Source organism: Cynocephalus volans, chromosome 8 (genome assembly GCF_027409185.1).
Source record: "Cynocephalus volans isolate mCynVol1 chromosome 8, mCynVol1.pri, whole genome shotgun sequence".
In the NCBI taxonomy this organism is placed as follows: Eukaryota; Metazoa; Chordata; class Mammalia; order Dermoptera; family Cynocephalidae; genus Cynocephalus; species Cynocephalus volans.
In genome coordinates, this window is record NC_084467.1 from 105,391,600 (window position 1) to 105,407,239 (window position 15,640).

Below are 15,640 nucleotides of genomic sequence, written 5' to 3' on the forward strand. Positions count from 1 at the left end.
TCCAGCAGGGGAGGCGGAAGCTCCACAGAGATCACATGCCCTGTGGTGCCGGCGTGTGACCCAGCAGCCCGGCTGAGTGCGTGTGGAGCAGGTAGATGTCCAGCAAGGGAGGCAGAAGCTCCGCAGAGACCACACGCCCTGCGGTGCTGGTGCATGACCCAGCAGTCTGGCCGAGTGCATGCTGACCAGAGAGGCAGCTCCCACAGAGGCCCAAGACCTGAGGCAACCAAGCACACAAGGCACTGGTGGCCAACTGAGCAGACACTGAGGTAGCCATACCAAATTGGCAACCCCAGCAACATCCTAGCCAGACAATCGTGTCAAACTAGTAGACTGTGACACCCCCTGCCACAATGACTAAACATCAAAGTAAAGATACCACAAATATGAAAAATCAAGAAAGCACACCACCAAAGGGTAATAACTCTCAAGCTCTAGATCTGATAGACCAAGAATCCCTTGAAATGTCTGACAAGGAATTTTGAGTGATAATTCTAAGGGAACTGAATGAGATACAAGAAAAATCAGCTAGACAACATGATGAAAGGAGGAAAAGTATACAGGACCTGAAAGAAGAAATGTACAAGGAAATCAATGTCCTGAAAAAGAATGTAGCAGAGCTTACCAAGCTGAAGAATTCATTCAATGAAATAAAAAACACAACAGAGAGTTTAACCAGCAGGCTTGCAGAAGTAGAAGAGAGAACTTCAGACCTTGAAGATGGGCTGTTTGAAATAACACAGGCAGACAAAAAAAAGAGAGAAAAGAATTAAAAGCATTGAAAAAAGAGAGATAGCAGACAAACTTAAGCACTCAAATATCTGAGTCATGGGTATTCCAGAAGGGGAGGAAAAAGGAGCTTGCATTGAAAACATATTCAACAACATAGTGGCAGAAAACTTCCCAGTTATTGGAAAAGACACAGATCTTCAGATTCAGGAAGGTCAAAGATCCCCAAACGTATTCAACCCAAAAAGGTCTTCTCCAAGACATGTTATAGTCAAATTGGCAAAACGCAAAGACAATGAGAGAATCTTAAAAGCTGTAAGAGAGAAGCATCAAATCACCTATAAGAGAGCCCCAATCAGACTAACATCAGACTTTTCATCACAAACCCTAAAAGCCAGAAAGGAATGGGATGGTATATTTAAAATACTAAAAGACAAAGATTGCCAGCCAAGATTACTCAACCCTGCAAGGCTATCCTTCCAAAATGAAGGGCAAATAGTATATATTTCTCAGACCAACAAAAACTGTGAGAGTTCACTACCACACGACCACCATTACGAGAAATTGTCAAGGGAGGACTGGGTTTGGTACCTGAAAAACAACTACCACTGCCATAAAAACCCAAGAAAAATCAAAGCCCACTAGTATAATAAATAAGGCATCTATGAAGAGAAAACAAACAAACAAAAAAAAGGCTATCTACAAACCAAGGAACAAACACAGAAAACAAACAGTAAATCAGAAAGAAAGGAACAAAAGACACTTAAGACATCCAAACAAAAATCAATGAAATGCTAGGATTAAATCAACACTTTTCAATAACAACTCTTAATGTAAAAGGCTTAAATTCCCCAATCAAAAGACACAGACTGGATGACTGGATTAAAAAGGAGGACTCAACTATATGCTGCCTTCAAGAGACCCACCTCACCTATAAAGACTCACATAGACTAAAAGTGAAATGATGGAAAAAGATTTACCATGCAAACAGAAATGAAAAACAAGCTGGAGTAGCTATTCTTATATCTGATAAAATAGACTTTAAACTAAAAACCATAAAAAGAGATAATGAGGGCCACTACATAATGATAAAAGGATTGATCCATCAAGAAGACATAACAATCATAAATATGTACGCACCTAATGTTGGGGCAGCCAAATTTATAAAACAAACGCTATTAGACCTAAAGAAGGAAATAGATACTAATACCATAATAGCATGGGACCTGAACACCCCACTGTCAATATTGGACAGATCATCTAGGCAAAGAATCAGTAGAGAAACACAAGATCTAAACAACATACCAGACCAATTGGACTTTGCAGATATCTACAAAACATCCCATCCAACAACCTCAGAATATTCATTCTTCTCATCAGCACATGGATCATTCTCCAGGAAAGATCACATGTTAGGTCACAAATCAAGTCTCAACAAATTCAAAAAAATTGGAATTACCCAATGTATTTTTTCAGACCGTAATGGATTAAAATTAGAAATCAATAACAAACGAAATTCTGGAAACTATACAAACACATGGAAATTAAACAGCATTCTACTTAATGACATATGGGTCCAAGAAGAAATCAAACAGGAAATCAAAAAATTTATTGAAACTAATGAAAATAATGATACATCATACCAAAACCTGTGGGATACTGCAAAAGCAGTACTAAGGGGGAAATTTATTGCATTAAATGCTTACTTCAGAAGAATGGAAAGATGGCAAGTGAACAACCTAACACTTCACCTTAAAAAACTAGAAAAACAAGAACAATCCAAACCCAAAGTAAGCAGATGGAAAGAAATCACTAAGATCAGAGCAGAACTTAATGAAATTGAAAAGCAAAAAACAATACAAAAGATCAATGAATCAAAAAGTTGGTTTTTTGAAAAGATAAATAAATTGACAAACCATTAGCACGGCTAACTAAAAAAAGAAGAGAGAAGATCCAAATAACAAAAATTAGAAATGAAAAAGGTGATATTACAACTGATTCAACTGAAATACAAGGAATCATTAGAGACTACTATAAACAACTATATGCCAACAAATTTGAAAATCTGGAGGAAATGGATAAATTTCTGGACACACACAAGCTACCAAAACTGAGCCAAGAAGATGTAAAAAATCTGAACAGACCAATAATAATAAAGGAGATTGAAGCTATTATCAAAAGGCTCCCAACAAAGAAAAGCCCAGGACCAGATGGATTCACAGCAGAATTTTACCAAACATTCAAAGAGGAATCGACACCAATTATTTACAAACTATTCCAAAAGATTGAAACAGAGGCAATTCTTCCAAACTCATTCTATGAAGCAAACATCAACCTGATACCAAAACCAGACAAAGATACAACTAAAGAAGAAAACTACAGGCCAATATCCTTGATGAACATAGATGCAAAAATCCTCAAAAAAACACTGGCTAACAGAATACAGCAACACATATGTAAAATTATACACCACGATCAAGTGGGATTCAACCCAGAGATGCAAGGTTGGTTCAACATACACAAATCAATATACGTGATACACCATATTGATAAAATCAAACACAAGGACCATATTATGATCATCTCTATAGATGCTGAAAAAGCATTTGATAAAATTCAACATTCATTCATGACAAAGACCCACTATAAGTTAGGTATAGATGGAAAGTATCTCAACATAATTAAAGCCATATATGATAAACTCACTGCCAATATCATCCTGAACGGGGAAAAGCTGAAAGCTTTTCCTTTAAGAACAGGAACTAGACAAGGATGCCCACTTTCACCATTCCTATTCAACATAGTGTTGGAAGTACTAGCCAGAGCAATCAGAGAAGAGAAGGAAATAAAGGGCATACAGATTGGAAAAGATGAAGTCAAACTGTCCCTCTTTGCAGATGACATGATCCTATATATTGAACAGCCTAAAACCTCTACAAAAAAACTCTTGGAGGTGATAAAGGATTTCAGCAAAGTAGCAGGATACAAAATCAACACACAAAAATCAGTAGCATTTCTATTCTCCAATAGTGAACATGTAGAAAGAGAAATCAAGAAAGCTTGCCCATTTACAATAGCCACCAAAAAAATAAAATACTTACAAATTGAATTAACCAAGGATGTGAAAAATCTCTATAATGAGAACTTCAAACCACTTCTGAGAGAAATTAGAGAGGATACAAGAAGATGGAAAGATATACCACACTCTTGCACTGGAAGAATCAACATTGTGAAAATGTCCATACTACCTAAGGTGATATACAAATTTAGTGTGATCCCTATCAAAATTCCAATGACATTTTTCTCAGAAATGGAAAAAACTATACAGACATTTATATGGAATAACAAAAGACCATGCAGAGCCAAAGCAATACTGAACAAAAAAATAAAGCTGGAGGCATAACACTACCTGACTTCAAACTAAACTGCAAAGCTATAATGACCAAAACAGCATGGTACTGGCATAAAAACAGACACACTGATCAATGGAATAGAATAGAGAATCCAGAAATCAACCCACACACTTACAGCCATCTGATCTTTGACAAAGGCACCAAGCCTATACACTGGGGAAGAGACTGCCTCTTCAGCAAATGGTGCTGGGATAACTGGATATCAATATGCAGGAGAATGAAACTAGACCCATACCTCTCACCATATACTAAAATTAACTCAAAATGGATTAAAGAATTAAATCTACACCCTGAAACAATAAAACTTCTTAAAGAAAACATAGGAGAAACACTTCAGGAAGTAGGACTGGACACAGACTTCATGAATATGACCCCAAAAGCACAGGCAACCAAAGGAAAAATAAACAAATGGGATTATATCAAACTAAAAAGCTTCTGCACAGCAAGAGAAACAATTAACAGAGTTAAAAGACAACCCATAGAGTGGGAGAAAAAATTTGCAAAATATATATCTGACAAAGGATTAATATCCAGAATATACACGGAACTGAAACAACTTTACAAGAAAAAAACACGCAACCCAATTAAAAAATGGGCAAAAGAGCTAAATAGGCATTTCTCAAAGGAAGATATATGAATGGCCAGCAGACATATGAAAAAATGCTCAACATCACTCAGCACTTGGGAAATGCAAATCAAAACCACACTGAGATACCATCTCATCCCAGTTAGGATGGCTAAAATCCAAAAGACTGTGAATGATAAATGCTGACGAGGTTGTGGAGAAAAAGAGACTCTCATACATTGCTGGTGGGACTGCAAAATGGTGCAGCCTCTATGGAAAATGGTATGGAGATTCCTCAAACAATTGCAGATAGATCTACCACACGACCCAGCTATCCCACTGTTGGGAATATACCCAGAGGAATGGAAATCATCAAGTTGAAGGTATACCTGTTCCCCAATGTTCATTGCAGCACTGTTTACAATAGCTAAGAGTTGGAACCAGTCCAAATGCCCATCATGAGATGAGTGGATACGGAAAATGTGGTACATCTACACAATGGAATACTACTCTGCTATAAAACAGAATGAAATACTGCCATTTGCAACAACATGGATGGACCTTGAGAGAATTATATTAAGTGAAACAAGTCAGGCACAGAAAGGGAAATACCACATGTTCTCACTTATTTGTGGGAGCTAAAAATAAATAAATACACAAAAAAACCGGGGGGTGGGGGGGAAGAAGACGCAACAATTACAATTCCTTGAAGTTGATACGACAAGCGAACAGAAAGGACATTGTTGGGAGGGAGGGGAGAGGGAGGAGGGTGGGAGGTTTCAGTAATGGGCCACAATAATCAACCACATTGTATATTGACAAAATAAAAAGAAAAAAGAAAAAACATATAATAGGTGGGGAAAAAAAAAAAAGAAATAAGGTTTGGCCCACAGCTTCCAGGATTTCCTAAAAATCCAGAACAGACTGGCCCCACACAGAATGGATGTAGTTCAAGAACTGGAAGTCTCCACAGCAGTTTTAGAAACTAAACTCTTAAGACATCTCAAAAAGCTTATTTTTACTGGTCCTCAATGACAGTAGTCTGATCCTCAGATATCCTGATGTCTTATCTCTTCTCTGACTCTACCAGACTGAAGTTTCTGACCAGTCATTTTACTCTCTATACTGTTTCTCTGTTTCGTTTGGTTTCTTGAGGCCTCTGTTTCCTCTTTTTCCTATATCATTTCAACTTTTGCTTTCACTTTCTTCTTATCCTCTTCCCATATTTCTCTGTTCAAATTCTTAAGATAATTTGATTAGCCCAGGTAACCACTTTCTCACCTCATTTGAGTAGAGTTAGGGGTCCCCCTCTGAATCTTCATTTCTTTAACTGTAAAATGGAGATAATACCACCTACCTACCTTACACAGATATTGTGAGAATGTGAATAATGTGCATGTAGCAGCTAGAATGATGCCTGACCAATAATGTCTAACACATGTTAATTCCTTCCCTCAAGGTCAAGCACAGTACCTTTTTCTGGATCAGTGGTATCACAGGTACTTAACAGGCATTTGCTGTATACTAATAAAAATTATATATGTACGTGACTGTAGAGACATGTATATATGGAGAGACAGAGACACAGACATAGGTCTATGCACACACACATATGCAGAGAAAAGAAAAGAGAGTAAAAGAGAAAAAAAAAATATTTATTTAACATATAGCCAGATATTTGAAATTAGGTATTCAGAGAAATAATGTAGATGCAAAATAAAAATTATGAATACTTGCTATTTTTGAGTATTGAGTATTTCATCTTTCTTCAAATATCAAGCTATAAATGGTCTCACCTCTTCATTCCTGGGTTTCTTACCAAGTTCTGCTAAAACAATTCCACAAATCTTTTATAAACTTATCTGGAAGGCTCCTTTTCTACTCTTTCCCCTTATGTTTGCTGTCTAGGGTAGGTATTTCTTTTTTAGCCTCAGCCTGCAGCCCACTGCCAGTAGCAAAGAAATTCCCATACTGCAAATATTCCTTCTTTAACTCTTACTGATCTATTTGGTGCTGAGAATATGTACTAAGAAGGGCAGAAAATACCTTTCTGCAACCTATTTTCTAAAAGGAGGATGATAGTGTCAGGATTTTTATCTATCCTCAGCACTGGCCCACCATGCCACTCATTCTAATGCTGATTTTGACAAAAGCAAACACTAAATCTATACTTGACTTGCATCAACATTTTGTGAAGAAGCCACACACATATTTACTGGTAGGAAAAACACAAATGTTTTATCAATCCTTCAATTTATCACCTTACCTATCTATGTTTGTTACGTAAATATTGATAGACATTCTGGCCATGACCTTTCCTAAATCCAGAAATATCTGAAACAAAACAAAATAAAAACAAATAAAAATACCGCAAGTGCTTGATCTCTGTTATAGCGACAACAATGGTACAGACTAAAAATCAGACCTGAGTTAGAGTCCTGCCTCTGCTGCTTATTGTCAATCAATTAAGAACTTCTGAACTTGAGAGGAAGCATGAGACAGATAAGATATGTACTTTAGCAGAGCTGTTAATTGTACTTGTCTGCATACTTTGCAGAGCCCCAGAGGACACATGTGCCCAGGAAATGGGGGATATGTGTGGTGTGGCAACAGCATCTATGGAAACAGTCTGAAGGAAGATGGCAGGAGAAAGAGGTTCAAAGGGACACTGTCTATGAGCTGGAGCATGTGTGGCCAACAGCAGGAGATCCCACCTGAGACCAGACAGGAGGAAAATGTAGAGCTGTTTCTCTTAAGAAGAGGAACATGCAGATGTCTACTCCATGTCAATGATCCAATTATGGCATTATATCTGGCAGATAGTTTCTAGTCTAAGGGAAGGAGACAATCATCTTGAATATAGGAATCACCTAGTTTTATAGAAAAACACTTTTATCTGTTTGTTTGAACAAACTAAAGTATCAGAATGCTGACAATAGATAAAAAATCCTGCTACTATCATCTTCCTTTTAGAAAACAGGACAGAAAATAGGATACAGAAAGGTATCTTATGCCCTTCTTAGTACATATCCTCAGCACCAAACAGATCAGTAAGAGTTAAAGAAGAAATATTTACAGTATGGGACTTTCTTTGCTACTGGCAGTGGGCTGCAGGCTGAGGCTGAAAAAGAAATACCTGTCCTTGGAAGCCTTAAATATTTTAAGTGAGAATCCTACTGATGTCCAGAGAGAGAAGAAGATATATAAGAAACTACTGGAAAGCTTTTAAGGTTTACCTGCCATGTCTGAAATAATAATTGTTTTCTGTAAGAAAAGAGACACAACCTCAGCCTTGGCTCTGAAAAAAGGCAGAATGTATGACGGATCTGGGGATCTTAAGAAGCTATTTTTTGCCAACATCAGCCCTTTATTTATTTTTTTACACTATGAATGTCAGCCTTTTAAAATGTTCCTCTTGCACCTTAAAACTTTTTTATTGAGTATATACTAGGTGATATCAATTCATACATAATTTATTTAATAACTCTCTGGGCTATCTACCCTTAATCCACTTTATAGATAAAAGAAACTGTAGTATTTTATCATTCTGCCACTTGTTTTTTGTTCAATTGATAAAAATATATTTGTCAAGGGTGTTTGCAAGTTAGCTCAGCTGATTAGAGTGCAGTGTTATAACACCAAGGTCAAGGGTTACATTGCCCACCCATATAGGCCAACCACCGAATACAAAACAAAAGGAAAACAAAAAATATATTCGTCATCACTTTAGTATATATGATCTTGTATTGTTTTGGTTGTTCCATGTGATAATTCTGCCTCCTAACATAACTGTTGGTTCCTTAAGGAAGGTCACCACTAGCCTCATGAGACCCGTAATCATGCTCGGATGCTCCACTGTCCATTGACTGGCTGCACAACTTTGGGCAAGTTGCTTACCCTCACCAGAGTAAAGCAAGAGAATTGAAGAGGTGGCTCCTTCCCATAAGGAGCCTTTTTTTTTTTTTTTTTTTTTTTTTTTTTGTCGTTTTTTCGTGACCGGCACTCAGCCAGTGAGTGCACCGGTCAGTCCTATATAGGATCCGAACCCGCAGCGGGAGCGTCGCCGCGCTGCCAGCGCAGCACTCTACCAAGTGCGCCACGGGCTCGGCCCAGGAGCCTTTTAATATTTATTGTGCTCCATGGTATCATAAAGAAGGCATTCATTCTCATTAAAGTTTGCTCTCTTTCACAGCCCTGAGCTCAGAGGACTCTCCCATTACAGTTCTTGAACAGTTAAGGAAATCTACCATGCTTGTGTGTTTTCCTATTCTGATGCTGAAGTCTCAGCCTTTGGTTCTAAAATGAAGTAGGTCTTGAAAAAAAATTAGAAATGAGGTTGTAAACATCAAAGTCATAATCATCATCAATCATAGCCAAGTAATAGCTCCCATCCACAGCACTGCCTGACCCATATTTCATTTTAATCCTCTAATAATCCTGTACAGGATAATTATTCCCATTTTACAAGTGAGAAAATCAAGATTCTTCATAGAACCTTTTAAAGTAAATATCCTACTTTACTAGGAAATATGTTATTAGACTTTCATTTGCTACACCTTGGAGAAAGGTGCTCTAGACTTCCCAAGACCAAAAGACACTTATAAGAAATAATAATTATCATCAAGAGTCCAACACTCAAGTTAATACAACAGACAGACACATAATTCTTATGTATACGTTTTAATCGGAATAAAAGGTAGGCTGAATGTACTCACGGACATTCCCTGCGTGTAGAGCTAAGCAGCTACTCTTCTGGCTGTTTCCACCAGAGTTGTACAAAGGCTTTAGGGTTATGCCATGAGGTACAGATACTGTCATTTCCATGCTACTTCAGATTTACAAGCAAAGAATTCTAGTTCTCCAAGGGAAGAATCTTGGCTTTAGGGGAAAGGGGTGAAAAAACATTTGTGGAGTTTCCTTTTCCCCAGAAGCTTTCACAGCAGCAAGGCTAAAGCTCTAAGTACATGCTGATTGGGAGGCTTTTTCTCTAGAAGGCCAAAAAGGGAGGCCCATACAGAGATAGCAGGGAAGAACTGAGAGAAGGATGAGACCAGATGCCCCAGCCAGCAGTACAGAGTACACGGCTTGGCATCCTCTGTCATATATTTCTGAGGCCTTTAAGTGGCAGCAATAGCTGACTGAATGGATTATGGGTCCAGGAAAAGTGAGGGTACCTTTCATTATGTTAGAAAATCTACTCTCAACCTGTAGGTCTAATATGTAGCCACTAGCCACAGATAGCTATTTAAATTAAAATCAATTAAAAATTTAAAAATTTAAAATTCAGTTCCTCTGTCACACTAGCAACATTTCAAGTGCTCAGTAGCCACATGTGGCTAGTGACTATTGTACTAGAAAGCACTGATATAGAACATTTCCATAGTCACAGCAAGGTCTATTGGAGAGCATTGCTTTAGAGTGTAGATTATATAAAAAATCAACATTTCAAACTCTTGAAGTTTAATTATTACCAGGGAAATATATATGGCATAATGGTTAAGAGCAATGACTTGGCACCCAAACTTCCTAGACTCAAATTCTGGCCCCATGCCTTGTTAGCTACATGACTTCTGGCATGCTACTAACTACTCTGGGCCTCAGTTTCCTCATCTATAAAATGGAGATGATAATGTGCACATTTTATAAGGTTATTGTGAGAATTAATGAATGTAAAGCACTTATAATGGTTTCCAACACATAGTAAGTACTATTTGAGTGTTAACTCATTATTAGTTTCTTATTGAATATACTTCTGTAGCTTAGTACTAGGGAATAGATATAAACTGATTCACAGGTATGATCCTCTCTGTGCCCCCCATCCCCATGAACCAAGTCTTGTAGGATAGTTTAAAATACTCTCCTGTCATCAGGATATGTGTAAGACCAGGGAGGGACTCTCTCCTCACTTGTACAACAGAACGTCGGCTGCCTGGAGCACTGGGTATGTGAGCAGGCCTGCGGTCCCATCGTGGTTCTGCTTAGCAGTCTTTGCCTGTGGGGGGTGAAAAGACAGCAGAGGAAAAAATCTGACTTGAACCTAATTATATTGCTAAATTAAGAAATTTTTTAAGCAACCAATGTGTGAAGCCACCTGCAATAACATATCTCAGTTCCTTTTAACAACTCCAGCCATCTTTGGGCCGGCTTGTCTTCATGCTCCAAGGTTAGGCAGGAACACAGTGAATCTGTTCCACCATAGCCCCTTTAAAGGAGCCTGCACTGCCACTATTTCTCATTAATTTTATTAAAGTAATGACATAGGGGTTTTCTAGTTTCCAAATCAGATAAACTACAGATCTCACATACAAGATCAGAAATTATCATGAAATTAAATTTCTGCAAATTAACATGAATTAACATCAAAAGCCTTATTGTTTATCTGTGGAAACCTCCCAGAAAGCCTCACACCATGCTACTGACAACACTGGAATGTTCCCTTAAAATCACATTTACAAAAACAAAATACAAAACTAATGGCATTTAAAAAATGAAAATAAGTAAGATAAATTTTAATCTAACCGATCCTAATTATCTGTCTTGAGCTTTAGGTAATTAAGAATGCTCGAGCAGTGAGGGTGAAGTGACTACAATGAACAGTACAAGTTGTACAGACAAAAACATTTCCTTCACGGAAAAGTCGATGGAAACACCAGCAGTGAAATTAGAAACATTTAATAATTGGTGAGCGATGTGTGCTGATTATAAACTACTAGTGTGTAACCAGTAAACATGAGCTCTAGTGATACTAATTCCCTTGCTGCAGTTGAACGCTACTGACATGTAATTTGATTCTCTGAGTACAGCTACTTATTAAAAGGCTTACGTACAGTTCTAAGGCCTCCATGTATCATCTCTTATGATAAGTGGATATTTTGGTGGGTAGGTAAATATTATTCATTTCGTTAATAAGAACCATTTCCCTCAAGTCCAATTATTTCTTAATAAATTGAATGACTTAATTTATAAACTTGTATGATTCCAAAGACCAAGCTCATGAGCTCACAACTCGGGCTTCTCTCACCAAAGTGCAGACACACGCTTTGAAACTGGGTCTGAAAAAGCAATAGCTTCTCTCTTTAACCATCTTAATTTCAATGTTCCATAATCTGTTACAAACTTACAACTTAACTTTTCTGGTTATAGCTCATGTAGTTTCTGGCTTACCGCAACCAATGCTATAGGCCATTCAAAGGAAATTTGAAAGTTTGAACATACAATTTCTTCAGTACATCCCCACAGTACAATGTCCATGAGAAAGGCTAGTTTGCAACTATCATTGGGTAAAGATAATGAAAGTTTAATTTGGAAAAGAGGAAATGGGAAAAGAACCCAATTTTTAAAAATTGCTACCACATTAGATTTGCAGTCTTAATATTAGCATTCTAGACCTTGAAATTACAAGGGAAGAAGGCATATGCAGAAAACATTAATATTTATTGAATGCCTATTATGTGCTCCAGATGCCTTTATGTGTGCTACTCATTAATCTTCCAAATAACCCTGACCCCACCCCTCTACACCACTGTTCCACCACTCACTGTCCCAATCAAAACCAAGCTAGGTGCTCTTATCAGATCTTCCCATAGCACTGGAATCCTGCCCTCAATACTTTCTTATTACTTGCTTAATTGTCTCTTCCCAAATAGACTGCAAGCCTCATGAACGGTGCAATTCTCAATGTATGCTCACATACACTGATTGCTGTATATCCAGCATCTAGAGTGACATAAGACTCACAGAAGGTATCACTAGTACTTGCTAGTAAAAGAATGACCACAGAAGGCAGTAGCATCATGCCCTAGGATAGGGCTGGAATTTGAAATCCATGTTTTTTCCACAATAAGAAATTATGGCCTAGTGGAAAGTCTCCTCCAGAATATTGATGCATTCACTAGTAATGTGTTATCATTAGATCCTTACATGCTATTTTAAAGTGGGAACAGTTCTTATTAAATTAGTATTCAGTTCCCATAAAAAAGGATCAACATTAACTTAGTGGGGGAGTATTATGATAAAATGGGAAAGTCTTGCCTAAAACCAAAATATAATACAGAACATTAAAAAATTTTGTTTCTAACTCCTGGCAGATAATGGATCAGCAGCATTACCAATACTGACTTATTTATTTAGTGTCTTAGTTTGTTCCAGCTGTTATAACAATGTACCATACACTGGGTGGCTTATAAACAACAGAAATTTATTTCTCACAGTCTGGAACCTGAGAAGTCCAAGATCAAGGCAAAGTCAGTGACTGGTGAGGCCCTGCTTCCTGGTCCACTGAAGGCACCTTCTAGCTGTGTCCTCACATGATGGAAGTGGCAAGGGGTCTCTCTCAGGCCTCTTTCATAAGGGTACTAATTTCATTCAGGAAGCCTCTATCCTCATGATCTAAGTGCCTCCCAAAGGCCTCACCTCCTAATATCATCACTTAGAAAGTTAGGTTTTAATATATAAATTTTGGGGGAACACAAACATTCAGACCATAGCATTTAGGTACTGTCACTTCAAAGCTCTGTCTGTTCCTTCCCACAACATATGCGAAGGCTTTAAAGACCAGCTTTTGAGGAAACGGATGGCTCTGAATCTATGCTTGAAAGAAGCTTGAAACTGAAATTAGTGTTGACATAGTTGGGGGCTACTACCCTCAGGTTATCCAATTGCAAAAATAAATGAAAGTAAAGTACTACGAATTATCCAATTTATCTTTCTCAGTTGAACTTCTTAGAAAAAGTATAGCCTTAATTCTTCTGTGGGTTTGAACTGTTGCCTGGACTCACTTTGTTTAAATGTTAAATAAAATATGTTGTCTCTTCTCCCGACAATGAAAACATTCTTTCCCTACTGCCAGTTAATTCCAGTGGGGATGGGAGGCAACTTCAAGGTCCAGTAATCCAGAAATTGTAATTATTTTTTTGTTATAATGTTGTAGGTTCAAGGTCATTACCAAGTCTATCCAAAGGTAACCGATTCAACCATACATAGTTAAAATAAACAAACAATAGAATTTATAAGTCGGAAAAAATCTTAGAGAACTGTTTTACGTCCCATTTAATATCCTGAAGCAGGAAGGTTAAAGATGCTGTTCCAGCCATTAGTGAGTAGCAGACCAGGGAGGAGAGTAAACCCAGGATTCCCAGAACCTAACAAAAATTAACAGAAAAGGAAAAATAGCTTCCTTTCTGTTTACTATCCGATCACTGGCATTTACCTTCCACTGGTGTAAATGTTGTAATCGAGGTAGTCTGACCATGCAGGCAAGGATCCAACTTAATTGCGTGTGTTCAGACACCTAAAGAAATAACACTGAATGTTAGCAAAGGTGACCAATGTTTTCTTGCATATAAGAAAAAACTAAACAGACAATGTGTATTATCCTAAATGGCTGAAAATACCCCAAATCATGGTTATTAAAAGAAGAACAGGTGAAGGGGCTTAGTTCTGATTCATAATGCTTAGAATCTTAGGTGAAGAAGAAATCATAAAAGCCAACTGATAACATTTCTAGTCTAGTGTTTAAATCCTCTCCACAACTTTCCTAGCAAGTGGGTTACCAGACTCTGCTTCATCGTCTTCAGTGAGAGGGTTTCATATGTCCTGAGGACCTATTCCATCTTTAAAAATCCAAGCTTATTAAGAAGACACACACACACACACACACACACACGCACGCACGCACGCATGCACGCACACAAAAATATTCACATGCACTTGTTCCCAGTCCTCTCTAAACAATTCCTAAATGTATGAAAGCAGCTGTAATACCTTATGCAAATGGTAGAGAAAGGTACTAGACTTAAAATTAAAGGCTGAATTTTTTAGATCTAGAGTGATTTCAAACTTAGGAATCACTAAGCGTATTTTTATGGCTTCTTTTTCTTTTTTTGGCAGCTAGCCGGTACAGGGATCCAAACCCTTGACCCTGGTGTTGTAACACCACACCCTAATTAACTGAGCAACTGGCCAGCCCCCTATTTAGTTTCTAGTTCCTTCTCTTCCTTCTCCTCCTTTCTTTTCTTTTTTTTTTTTAAAGACATCTAATCAACAAGAAAATATAAATTTTCCCCAATTTGCTTTTGTTTTAACCAAATTTAATAAAGTAACCAAACCTGGCAAAAATTGGGATTATTCTTGGGCCCGGGCCACATTCTGACTGATGACCTAAAACTTAAGTTTCATGCATCCCATATCTGGACCCTGGGGATTATGAGCCCTTCATCAACTGTGGCTTTTTTGTGTGTCCATATGATTTTCTTAAAAATCAGAGACTGTTGCCAACTCTGAAAAGTGGCCCCAAATGTGTTCTTTGTGAGTTTTGAAAAATGAACATAAAGAAATGGAGCTGAATCAGCCCAGGCCTATTTTACTAGCAAGGAATTTGCCATCTGGTGTAAGATAGTTTCTCATTTTTTCCCTCAAGTTATAGAAAGGGGAGAGTTGTTTTTCATATGCTTAACAAAGAATCACTTTTAAAGTTTTGAAAATCCCTGGGTTAAATCTGTCATCTTTCTTCCATGAGGCATTTGAGTTTTATTGTAGGCAGTGACTTTGACAGGACTGTCCACACAAATTGCTAACTGCTGCCGTAAACAAACAGCTATCAAACAAGAGCAGTAACTCTGGATGTAAGCAAGAGGATCAGAGTTGCTTCCAATCGTCAAGCAAAACACATTCCCATTAGAACTAACAAAACAAAAGCTGTTTTTTGGCATGAAAAAGTGATTTATTTTTCTTCTTACACAATTGGAAGAAAGGAAGAAAATAACCATGGACACGTAGAATGAGACCAGATGACTACTTCCCTTCAACTCTGGCTCAAATGCTTGGCTTTGGTGATATGCAAAAAGCTACCACCATGTCTCCATGAAGTCAAGTGTTTTCCTTGGAGTAGCTTTTTATTTGGACATATTGAATGAAATTTACTTAATATTCTGCA

General features: G+C 37.6%; 1 protein-coding gene across 2 annotated transcripts in view; it reads right to left on the reverse strand.

Moving 5' to 3' along the window:
* The window catches only part of WARS2 (tryptophanyl tRNA synthetase 2, mitochondrial), a 98,600-nt gene that overhangs the window by 8,310 nt on the left and 74,650 nt on the right, over positions 1-15,640 (reverse strand). For both annotated transcript variants that reach the window (XM_063105948.1, XM_063105947.1), the window contains 2 exons: positions 13,916-13,996; positions 10,614-10,699 (listed from right to left, as the gene is read on the reverse strand). In XM_063105948.1, coding sequence (XP_062962018.1) covers positions 10,614-10,699; positions 13,916-13,996 — 167 coding nt within the window. The remainder of the gene's footprint in view (positions 1-10,613; positions 10,700-13,915; positions 13,997-15,640) is intronic.